At 34.7% G+C, this 13,240-nt stretch overlaps 1 protein-coding gene across 4 annotated transcripts in view; it reads right to left on the bottom strand.

Annotated features, from left to right (window-relative positions):
* TUSC3 (tumor suppressor candidate 3) overlaps nucleotides 1-13,240 on the bottom strand; it is a 240,898-nt gene that overhangs the window by 29,450 nt on the left and 198,208 nt on the right. For all 4 annotated transcript variants that reach the window (XM_018042012.1, XM_018042013.1, XM_018042014.1 and 1 more), the window contains one exon: nucleotides 1,206-1,269. In XM_018042012.1, the coding sequence (XP_017897501.1) occupies nucleotides 1,206-1,269 (64 nt within the window). The remainder of the gene's footprint in view (nucleotides 1-1,205; nucleotides 1,270-13,240) is intronic.

Here is a 13,240-nt window from a genome sequence, read left to right as displayed (position 1 = left end):
TTTAAGGTAAGATTCAAATGCCATTCTACCAGCATGATGAAATCTCCCATCTTTCTGCCCTGTTCCATCTGGATGTGAACTGTCCCTCTGTCCAGAGTGTCCACCCTGTATTCACTACCTATTCAGTCATCACTCAGCAGCCATCCTGTTATCAGATCAGCTGTCGTGGGGTCACAGGGCTGTGTTCAGGTGACGCTGTTTACTTAATAGTGGCCCCAAAGCACAAGAGTAGTGATGCTGACAGTTTGAATATTCTCTTACTATGCCTAGTCTGTAAATTAACCTGTACCAAAGGTATGTATGTCTAGGAAAAAACACAGTTCTTTCTCCAAACTAAGGCAAGGCAATTAAATTTTGTGGGTTTTAGTTTTCCTAGCTATAAAATGACGTTTTGCTCTAGGAGAGTTCTAAGAATCCTTAAAGGTTTAAATAGTTATGGTTATATCAGATACTAGAAAATTGAGTCTAGACTGCTTTATTTGAAGATGAACCTTGGTAACCAGGAGAGTAATCAAATTTTATAAACGACACTATAAGGCACACTTTAGATCCTGACAATGACTCAGTACATTCAACTCTATAAACTTAACATACAAACGTTTCCACAGGACTCACACAAATGTCAGTGTTCCCCCAAAATACAGGTGTTTGCCCCCAAATTAACCTTACTTCATTCTAGTAATATGTAATTTGTTTTTTGAAAAATGAATCGTACCTCTTTTTTCTACCTCTAAATCATAAATTGTACTGTATTATCTGATTCATAACATTTAGTCTTCCATGTTCCAAAAAGATGTCTAATTATCCTAAATCTTCCTCTCATTTACTGTAACATTTAAGGGAACTAAGATAATTTTTTATCCTGCTTTTTATATAATAGAACACTTTTTTTTCCCCTTTCCCATTAAGATTCTAAAGGGGAAAACCATACAGACATCACAAAAAAAAAACTCTAGCCAGAAATAATCAAAAGCTATACTTCAAAATTCAATAGTAAAAAAGAGAAAATTATAACCTATTAATGATTTAGAATTTTAAAAATTACATGGTAAGAGAAAATAGCATAGGAACAGGAAAATTAGTCACATGGTAAAGTTTAAAATTTAATGTCTCAAAAGTGTTGATTATTTGTTAGGAAAAAAATCAATTTGATAGCATGCAGCTCTGCTTTGTTCTTCTCAACCCATCAGTATTTTAAAGGATACTTAGTACCAGAATAATGTGTGACTCTGCCACGAATTGGACCTGGCTGCTCCCATGAATGTAGCTCTATAAAACAAGACAGAGAAGCAAAAATTACAATCTGGGGAAAAGCAGGGTTTTGGCAGCTTTTTCTTTGTAAAATTCTATACCTTGAAGATTACAATGGATGAAGCTATGAATTAAGTGCCTATTTATGGTTTTGGAATGAAATAATTAGTTATTTTTGAATAAAATAATTATCAGTTAACTAGAAGTAACAGATGAAGCACCGGTGGCTAATGTCACTGTCAACTGTAGAAAGCAACCTACTATCAGAAGTAAACTTAGTATAATTTGTTAAAAGGTTTACCACAAAAACAAACACAAACTGTAATGATTCTTCCAGAGCCTCCATAAAATGTACTTAATATAATGTAAGGCACAGATTAGAGGAACTAAGATTAATGACTCGACGTCCTTTAAAGTAAATAAAAAATGACCAATCAAAAGTTAATATGACTCTTTTCTACACTATCAAAGTTTTTAAATTAAGGATAGCTTTATAAATACATTTATTTTAAACTGATTTTTTTCAAAACATAATTATTAAAATTGTTTCATCCTATTGAGAAAGGTATAGTTTCCTACATCTGGTAAGAACTATATTAGTTGATACCAGTCAATTATAAAAATTTGACAAAAATCTCCATGCAATATTATTTTGCTTCCGAAAACCTGATTCCCACAGTAGTTTGGCTTTAATGGAAAGAGTATGTAACTAGAAGTCAGGACATGATTCCTTTTTGTCCTTAACCCTGGGCATGTCACCCAGTCTGTCAGATTCAATACCCCTCCACCCATAAAACTAGAACTGGATTAACCGAGTCCTCTGATCTTTCTGAAGCATGTACAGTCTTGTGTGTACTGTTATCAATTTTGTCTTGGTATTTCCATGTAGAGACTGCTCTTGGTACTCCACACTAAGCTACCTTTGTTTGTATCTCTAATTTCTCATTCATAGTGCAGCTGCCTCATTCATGTATTTGGACATATTTTTAAAGAACAACTTCAAGCAAACCAACTAAAAAATAGCCATGTGTGGTTTATTTACACTATAGCTTATAAGGAATACTGTCACATATATTTTCTATTAAATATTACTATATTGACAACAGTGTAGCAATAAAAATACTATAAGCAATGTGTTTGATTAAGTCTGATTAGAAACTAAGACTCTCATATCACAGAAATGAAGGTTTTATTATTCTAATAACTATAGCAGCATAGATAATATCAAATACATCAATACCAAGTACTAATAACAACTACTATTAAGCACTCATTTTGTGTTTAACACAAGTTCTACATGCAATATTGCATTTAATTCTAATAGTCATAACAAAGGTATTTTTATTACAGCCACTTAATCAATAAGGTAACTGAGGCTAAACAGAGGTGAAAAATTGCTTAGGTTTTCACATCTGCTGTGTGTAAAATCTGAGATTTGAAATTAGGTCTGTGTGATTTCAGATCCTGAGCTCATATTCACTATACTGTCAATACTTAGTTATTTGCTGGACATTTGACAGGATGCTTCATATAGATTATCCCATCATATCTTCTTAATAACTATATAAAGTAGATATTATCATTCTATCTTCCAAATGAGGAAACTGAGATATGGAGAAATGAACTAAATTAGGATCACACAACTAGTAACTGGTGAAATTTGGAGAGCAAGTTGGGTTTGACCTCCAAGGTCCATGCCTTTTCCATCATATAACAACTTATCAAAAGACAGGAAGAAAACCTAGTGGAAAGTTTTATAAAAGTTTTTACTGGTGATCACAGTTAAATATTGACTATTAAAGTAATTAAAAAATCAACATTTATGTGACTGACTAAAATATCTGACTCTAACAACACAGAATAAGATGCCCAGATGTATGTGACAACTGTGAGGAACTCTGCCTGGATTAGAACCACAGTGCAGATACTATGCACTTATTTAGGCAATGGGGATATCAAGTGTAACAAAACAGCAAACAAAATGAAACAAACAAAACCAAAAAAATGCTTTCACAAGCTTACACATTCAAACTGTGAGAACACATTTTGTCTGCCAAAGTGAGACAGAGACATTACTGGCACATATAAAAGTCAGAAGAGCAAACACAAGAATATAAGAATAAGCAAGCACTCCAGAGGTCTTAAGTGCTGACCTTGGAGGGTATGCTTCATTTACAGGGTTACCTAAAGCAATGCTTAACACAATTAAAATCTAACTAACTAAGCTCACCATTTTATGCTAGTCTTTAATATAACTGATGCATGTACTTTGAGAATACTTTGGTAAGAAGGAACAGAGTAATTCCTTGACAGCTTTAGCAAGCATGATGTTCATTTATATTCTTTCCACTTGTGATTTTTACTAATTCTGACAAGGGAAATGTCAGTAACTCATGGAAATTTAATCCTAAATATTTATTTAACTTGGAAATGGCAACCTACTCCAGAACTCTTGCCTGGAAAATTCCATGGACAGAGGAGCCTTGTAGGCTACAGTCCATGGGGTCGCAAAGAGTCGGACAGGATTAAGCCACGTCACTTCACTTCACTTCATTTATAAGTGCAATGGGGAAAATCTGTATGCTTTTTGATATAGGATATCTCTTTTTCCCATGGAGATCTATTTTGACAAACCATTAATATAAACATTTTTTCTTGTCCAGTCAATTGAACACTTACTTCAGAGCATACGAACCAAAAAGAATGGGTCTTAAAAATTATTGTAAAATTAATTACTATATCTTATTTGAAGTTTGCACAGCATAATGATATATCTGAATAATATGCTTAATTTTAGTAACATACTTGACAATAAAAATTAGTACACTTAAATATAATAGTTCTCTTACACAAGAGTATCAGAAAAGAAATTGGAAATTAAGCTAAATACATTATATGTCAATGAGGAAAGAAACCTCGTTCCATGTAACTCTTTGCTTTTTATAATGTAGAATTTTTATTTTTATCAGAGTATAATTACTTTACAATGTGTTAGTATCCACTGTAAAGTGTATCAGCTGTAGGTATACAAGAGTGCGTGTATGCTCAGTCATGACCAACTCTTTGCAATCCCATGGGCCGGGCTCCTCTGTCAGTGGGATTTCCCAGGCAAGAATACTCGAGTGGGTTGCCATTTCTTTCTCAGGAGATTAACAGTGTATATGTGTCAATCCCAATCTCCCACTTCATCCACCCCCCTTTTCCTCATCTCCATACATTTGTTCTCCATATCTATGTCTCTATTTCTGCTTAGGAAATAGGATCGACTTCACCAATTTTTTTTGGATTTCACATATATGCCTTAATATATAGTATCTGTCCTTCTCCTTCTTACTTCACTGTGTATGACAGTTTTTAGGTCCATCCACATCATTCCTGACTTCTTGGGAAGATGGTATCAATCATATTGCTCTGTTTTTTCAATATTATTTCAAAACTGTGTTGGTAGTGAGTGATCATTAAGGAGTCTTTTATAAACATAATGTTCTGAAAATATTAATGACCAGTATAGACCAACACTGTTGTTAGGTTTCAGTTAAAATGTCTGAGTCGGTATCTTTATCCTGGATCTGCGTCAAGTTGTGACCTTGAAAATTACTCTAAACTTCAAATTGCTCAACTGTATAATGAAAAAACAAAATGTGAGAAATGAATTATTAATAGGTAATTCGTGTAAAATACTTAGGACTAGGCATAAAATCTGGGTTCTCCTGCCAGTGAATAATTTTGTTTTAAAACTTCTTATTTAAGTTTCTAATAAACTAAGATTAACTTTATAAGCCTCGGGGCAGAAGGATGATAGAAAAAAAAAATGTGTTTGATTAACTTTTGTAAAATGTGTGCATACGCGCTAATTCGCTTCAGTTGTGTCTGACTCTTTGTGACCCCATGGACAGTAGCCCACCATGTTCCTCTGTCCTTGGAGTTCTCCAGGTGAGAATACTGGAGTGGGTTACCATGACCTTCTTCAGTGGATCTTCCCTACTCAGTGACAGAACCTGACTTCAGTTAAATGGACTTTGGAGCAAAACTAAAGATGCTAATATAAGCAGAGTATAAAAAGTTGTTCAGATAATATACAAAAGCAGGAAGTCACTCTTGTAAAGACATTAATAATAGGATTCAATCTAGTTATTTTTCCCTGAAAAGTGTTAGTCATTCAGTCATGCCCAACCCTTTGCAACACCAGGCTCTGTGCATGGAATTCTCCAGGCAAAAATACTGGAGTGGGTAGCCATTCTCTTCCCCAGAGAATTGTCTCGAGGCAGAGATCAAACCCAGGTGTCCCGCTTTGCAGGCAGATTCTTTACCATCTGAGCCATCAGGGAATCCCAAAGTGTTACTTTCCCCTACTCACTGATAAAATATATACTGGTCTCCATTTGCTTTGGCGTAAGTTCCTTACAAGGAAAAAAAAAAAAGCGTGCTCACACCAATCCCAGAGAGATGTGAGTTTGAATTCTGATCACTGAAAAAATTTAAGTTATTTTAAAAAGAAGCATTTATGAGACCTGGGGTCTCTGTGGTAAAGAATCTGCCTGCCAATCCAGGAGACAAGGACTTGATCCCTGGGTTGGGAAGATCCCTTGGAGAAGGAAATGGCAACCCACTCCAGTATTCTTGCCTGGGAAATCCCATGGACAGAGGAGCCTGGTGGGCTATAGGCCATGGGGTTGCAAGAGTCGGACATGACTAACTGAAAAACATTTTATGACACCAAGAAAATGGCACATAGAAACTAAGATTTGATATTGTCTGGTGTTATCCAGATGCCACTTTCAGCTTAACATCAAATCCACAAAAGCACTTTTGGTCCCTTCTTTCACTTTAAAATACGTGATTGTAGAATGAAGTAAGAGCTTATCAACAGCTAGAGGAAACACTGCTGTGATTATCTTTTACTATCACGTGGATTCTTTCTGTACCATCTTTTCATGCAGCTGGAGATCAGTAGGGAATGTAAACTTTATTTCTGTTCATTTCCTTTCCCTTCTTGTTTACATCAGAAAAAATTACCTGTGTGAATCCTTTCAGCTTTTTTCTGTGCCTTGTTTACTATCCTCCAGTACAAGGAGAGCAGACAATGAAATTTAAGCAAATATTTAAATGATAATCCCTCAACTGTCTAGCATATGATTCTCACTCTGCAACAGAAGTACTGTAACAGCAAAAAAAGAAAACATGATGATTTATTATCAACATGAAGACAGAATGTAGGAGAAAAATCTTGTATTTCCTTTGGCAGGACTTCCAAGAAGTCAAATGAGTTTCCTCATTGGTCTTAAATAAACTTGTGTCTTTAATCTTGGCTATTTAAGATCTGCCAGTAGAAGAGCAACTGCTTTCCTGATCAAAGCCTACATACAGTGAGGGATCCATTTTTCATATATGATAGTCAATCTTTTTTTTTTTTAACCACATAACTCTAAATAAAGAAGATGCTATTTTAAAATGTACAAGTTCGTAGGAATGCAGTAATGACACCATAGTCCTGAGTCTCCTTTGTGTGCTCAGGCACCCAGAATACTAAAAGGAAGTAAATCTTTATTATTTCTTTCTCAGTTTCTTTGTGACAAGACACATTTAGGAAGAGATTTTTTTTGAACTGTTAAGACAAAATATACTCTTTTATTTAGTGTTAAGTATAACAGAAGTATTCAGAGGCATTCTATGACCTTCCTAATGTATGGTACTATGATCTTTGGAACCAATTACTTGAGTCTTTAGTAAAAACAGTGTGAGAGCAGGCAGCAGGTGGGCAGGCTTCTGTTGGCAAATAGGAGTGTCTGGATCACCACTGTTGGTGCAAAACGAGTGGAAATCCCGAGGTACTTAGCACTCTGACAGTCTAATAAAAGATTTCTCTATTTCTCGATAGTTACATAGTCCCAGTCCTTTCCTTGAGGTCTTCCTATACATCAAGCTAGATAAACTTCTCTGAGGTAGCACTGGTCCTTACAAGGCTGTGACACCAAACAGCAGGTGTGATATAGATCAGACGATAGCTCGGCCAAGTCCTTCTGGACTTGCCTGAAGTACGAGATATAAATAGGGATTACCTACATCCAGATGGCAAAGAACACCACTGTGTTGGATTTCCCCAGGCTAGGTAGGTATGACTGGTCTTATTCAAACTCTTCTCTACACAAAGCGTCAGCCCCGCTAGTACAGTGGAGACACACCTCTCCTTATGAGCTTTACCTGAATTCACAGTGACAATAAGATCAGTCGTTGAGGTATTGTAAACAGGGGAGGTACGGGAGAGAACAAGTAACAACACAGAACAACCAAAACAAAAAGCTCCAATCAATTCTAAGGAAATCCTAAGCAGAATATGCTGAAATAGTTCATCGTAACTGCTCCTCCCTGGAAGGTCAGGCGATGAGAACCCAAAGTGCAGGCAGGCCTGAAAAATTCTGAGAGACTGTAAGACTACCCTAAAGCCCAGACACTAGTGAGACAGCTACTGGGGATAAACTGTGCTTGCAGAAGCACCTTCTAGTTTTTGAACAACAAAACCGATACTATGACTGATGAGAGAGCTTCTCATATTCACTGTGCTTCAAAATGTGGAGAGGTTAAATATATGACAACATAGTATGACTGTTTCTTTCAGGTGTACAGCAGAGGCTGACTTAAAAGGTCCTATGACTCAGCTTCTAAGTACATTTTAGTAATTAATATTTTCTTGACAGCCCATTTCTAGACTTATCAATTCGTCTATTCATCAATGAAAGAAAACCTGGAATGCTTAATAGAATTACTCTCATGGAATTTTTTTGGTAACTAAAGTAGTAAGTTCAAAATGAAAAGTTACTTTGTTAGATTCTTTATTTTAAAATCCAACTGAATAGCTTTTGATATGAGATACACTGAATATGTAAATTTACAATGCAAATGTTTTGGGAGCTCTGTCATATTAGATATATATGAAAGGTATAATAGAGTAAAAGTATATATAGGCTTTTTTATCTTTCAGAAAAAAAATCACCATCAAGGAACATTACTATTCTCATGTTGTTATAATGTAATCTAAAGTACAACAACAACAACAAAATACAACTAATGTAGCATGAAGCTTAAAAGTCACATTATTCTATGTTAAACAGTAAAACCACTCATTTCATATCACTAAATATTTTGTATCTGTGACTGGCCTAAGAAATGCACTAGGAAGATAGCTTTTCTGCCCTACTCTAACTTTGCAAATAAATTGAATGATTTCCCTCAGGAAAGCCATTTAACCTCTCTTTAATTCATTTTCCTGGTACAGATCATTTTTTGTTGTTGTTTTTACTTATGGGCCTATTAGGTGATAAAAAAGATGTTATTATCAAGAGAAGTCTATAAGATGGATTTAAACAAAAAATAAATAGGACCAAAACAAAAATAGGACCACTGTCTTTTGAAACATAGTCTCTCATATTTTTCTTCTTTTTTGGATTATCTGTGAAAATGGATTCATTCACATCTTCCCTCTCAGTGCTCACATAAGTCTTTGATAATCCTCTATATGAAAGCATATTCATGTGGATGAAAGCACCCTGAGATGCTAGGCAATTACTCCTTAATGATGAGTCTTGTAGTGTGTCTATGAGATAATTCCCTGATCACTGTTTGTACTTGGTATTTTTCCCTGTCACTTCCTCACTGATTGCGACCTGAGTGAAACATTGCTCAGTCTGGATCCTGTTGCATCACGTGATACTACCTGCTGTGACGGGTTTTCTAGTCCAGTTTCTTCAGATGCCTTTAGTTCATATCCTTGAAACTTCTCGTATATTGTCTTAGAGTGATACTCTCTCTAAAGTTCACCTAATGCCAACTGATTTAAAAGTCCAGCGTCATCCATTTTCTCCGGATGTCCAGGATCACTGCATTCTGATGAATAAGTCTGGAAAATCACTGCCTCTAAATCTTTGACATTAGAGACTTTATCTTGACATTTGATGTGAAATATAGCACAATGGGATGATAAATGAAACCTGTCTCAGAAATGAAAATGACACTGATAAGGACTCAGATATTAGACCCATATAACACTGCTGACAGTACCCTGGATCTGCAGGCCTTGAGAATGGGTTTAACTCATGATGGATGGGCCTGGTTTAGCCTGCTAATCTGCCAAATGAGACATCAAATTCTTGGGTGTGATTTTCTGTTTCTTTAAGCTTACTACTTTGAAAGCTTCAAATCAGTTGCATTTACCTTTATACTTAATATACTAACAATGTGAATCCAGGTATATAGCTAGTATTTTGTATCTAGAGGCTAATATACAGCTCCTGGTTCTTCCATAAAGACTTCACAGAACCAAACACGGCAATCGTCTTCAACTGAAGCACCACACTGACGGCTGGGGACTCTGGTTACAGACCAGGCTGCTGTGTGGAGTGGGGTGTGTTAACGAACCTGTGGGTCAGTTTCTGCATCGGCAGATCAAGGGTGTTATTAATAATCTACAGCATTCAGAAAAGTATGACAAGTGAGCCTTCCTTAAGTGTTGGCTATCGTTATTACTATTTATTCAACTGATATTTATTGAATGTCTGATATGTGACAGGCACATTTCTAGGCACTTGAGAAATGAGTGACTAGAACAAAAATCCCTGGTCTTGTGGGGTTTATTGGAAAAGGAAATGGCAACCCACTCCAGTATTTTTGCCTGGAGAATCCCATGGACAGAGGAGCCTGGAGGGCTATAGTCCATGGGGTTGCAAAGAGTCGGACACGACTGAGCAACTAACACACACACATAGGGTTTATAGCCTAGTGTTTGTGCACATGCGCATGTGCGTTGGGGGCAGGGAACAGCGGGGGAGAAAAGCCCAATGAATATAAATAAAAATAAAATATATGGACATAATAAATAACATAAAATACTAATATATGGAACATTATATTGAGACTACATTAATTTAAAACAAAATCTACATACTCGTTTATGTATTTGGGCTTATTAAAAAGGTCACTAAAAATGGTAACATACTTTAATTAGTAAGGGCTCTATAATTGAAATATCGAAGAGATAAGTTACATCATTTGTCCTTGACGTTCCTTTCTCTTCTCACATTTTCTCCTTTAGATGATTCATACTCTTCAATTCAACAGCTCTTGGTATGAAAGATTCCTTCTTAGCCAGGTCTGTAGTGTTACATTTTATGCAGTAACCACTAATTGGATATATCTACTTGAACACTCTAAAACCAAATTTTTTTCAAACATGTCACTATTCTCTGCACAAAATTATTTATCTTGGCCAGACTTCTGTGCTTCTGTCAATAATGCAACCTTTCTTCTAATGATCCAAGTTTCAACTTTACCTACATCAATCGTAATGCCAGTGAACACTTCCTATCCTGTATTTGCCTTTTTTCTATCACTTTGACACAACTGACTGTGTATGGATGTTTATCATATCATGCCTGAATTATGGGCACTCTAATCTTTAGTCTCCAATCTCTCATTTCTAGCTAAATCTTCCAAAATCTCCACTTCCGTCAGTCTACTGCTTACAAACCTTTGAAAATTTAAAACTGCTTAGAGGCCACAGCTCTTGGCAGTAAAGTCAGACACTTTTGAATCAATCAATTAATCAATCAAGCCAACGATCTAGTCAGTACTTAACAGTGAGAGTTGCTATATTCCATAAAATGAGAAAACAAGTACATGTAAAAAACATGGTGCTTTTTTTGCTGAAAAAGAAACACGGAACATGCACATGGAGATCTCTAACCATACAGACAAAATAAGGGCAGTGTGCTTAACATTCTAGAATTAGTAAACCAACATTTGAATCTCTGTTTGAGTTGCCCCTTTGTAAATTGGGATAATAATTGTATCTTTCTTACTGAAAACTGCTACTGGAGTGAACAGATCAGAAGTTAACTAGCTACTAAATTATATGGTATTTAGTAAGGACTCTATAATTTAGCTATGTGTTCAGTGAGTTCTAGAGAAATATAAAAGATGAAATTACTGTAGGGTGAAATCGAAGGAAAAGGCTCCAAAGATGGTTAACTATAAACAGAGTATTTCAATAGAGATTATGTTGAGATACATTAGAATATGCAGAGGGGACTTTAAACAGGTGGACAGTGACAAGGAAATTAAGAGGATGGGAAGGGGTTTGAAGGTAGACATGATTGGGATGCCACAGTAAGTACACTTTTTCTAACACTATTTCCATTAAAAATTATATCTCAAAAAAAATTATGGTCCCCAAACATCCTATCCTCATTTTCACCTTTGTATGGGTTTTCTTAAGGCTGTTCCATTTTTCTTCTTTCTGATCCATATCAAGGAGCAATCTTTATTCTTATTGGGTAACCAAAATTTAGCGTGATTTAATGCCAACTCTAATTCTACCTCTTTTAATAAAACTTTGCCTCAGGGTAATGAATAGTTAATGCCCTTAAATTAGTATAATACTATCTATAACATTTCATCTGTATCTTAGTCACATATGGATTTATAATGTTAGGATTCTAGACTTAAAACTCACATGAATAACACTGTCTCAGGAAAAAGGATATATTACTTGTAGAATACAGAATATTTCAATTTTTTAAAAAAGAGAACAGGCTTCAAATACTTGCTTCAACATATTTTAAAATAATTAAATACAAAATATATTTAAACCCTAAAGTAAAATGTGAAATGATTGTAAAACTCTGTATATTTAGTGTAATTTAGGAATTTTTTAAAAATCTAGAGCATTTATTAATAACTGTATTTTTAACATCTTAGATGAAGCTAACAAATGAAGTTAAATTCCTCAAAATAGCATTAAGTACAGGTAAGCTCAGGAAATATATATATATCTTAGAAAAAAAGTAATGTTTTAAACAACTATGTAGAGTGAATGTTATTTAAAATTAATAAAATCAGTGTACTCTTTTCAAATTTAAACTGAGCTCATTAAATAATACTTTTTTTAGTAAGAAATTTTTGCCAATAACAATTTTAACAAGTAAACACTGATATTTGGTGGTTATTAGTATGTACTATAAGCACATAATTTAAAAAATCATCTCTCTCCAGAGATTTCAAAAGTGTATTCCCAATCCAGGGATCGAACCAAGGTCTCCTGCATTGTAGGCTGATTCTTTACCAACTGAGCTATCAGGGAAGCCCTCCATCGTTAGTAATGTATTACAAATGTTCTTGTGTAGTAGTATTTGCAAGGGAGTATCTATATGCACTTAATTTTTTACACATAAATTTTTTTTTGTATATAATTCCATTTTTAAAACACATACTTTTTCTTTATAGATTTTAAAAATCTTACCTAAGAGATTGCAAATATCAAAATGTGAACTTAGCCTCACATATTGAGAGTTTGTGACACTGCAAGTATACACGATTGATCTAAAGTCTAAAAGCTTCTTTTAACTGTGCTTTTTCTCTTTTTTAAAAACTGGCTAATTCATAATAAATTACTCAGATTTGTTCTTAATCAAAAATATACAATAAGGGGAAACCAGGTAAGGCCAATCAAAACTCAAACTATAGATTTAAGATTTTGTAATTTTCTGTATGCAAATTATATGTCAGTTCTAAAGAGGTATACTTTAGAAGAAATATTGTCTGGAAAAAATAAACAGAAACAAGAGTCTTTCCATCATATCTATAATAAAATTCTTCCATGAGTTTTTCATTATAATCAGGAAGGAAGCACTTTTTTCCTAAAAGCCAATGCTACTGGGAGAAATTTGAAATGACATTTTACTGATTCTTTATTTTTCCATCAGAGTATCTTTTACACTATTTTTTTTAAGTTTATCAGAGGATTGTTGATCTACAATGTTAGTTTCAGGTGTACAGCAAAGTGATTCAATTATACACACACATATATGCACACACACACATCCTTTTTTAAAATTCTTTTCTCATATAGGTTATCACAGAATAATGAGTAGAGTTCCCTATGCTATATAGTAGGCCCTTGTTGAGCATCTATTTTATATATAATAGTGTGTATATGTTC

The sequence above is a fragment of the Capra hircus genome, chromosome 27 (assembly GCF_001704415.2).
Source record: "Capra hircus breed San Clemente chromosome 27, ASM170441v1, whole genome shotgun sequence".
In the NCBI taxonomy this organism is placed as follows: domain Eukaryota; kingdom Metazoa; phylum Chordata; class Mammalia; order Artiodactyla; family Bovidae; genus Capra; species Capra hircus.
This window is presented reverse-complemented; position numbering and strand designations above follow the sequence as displayed.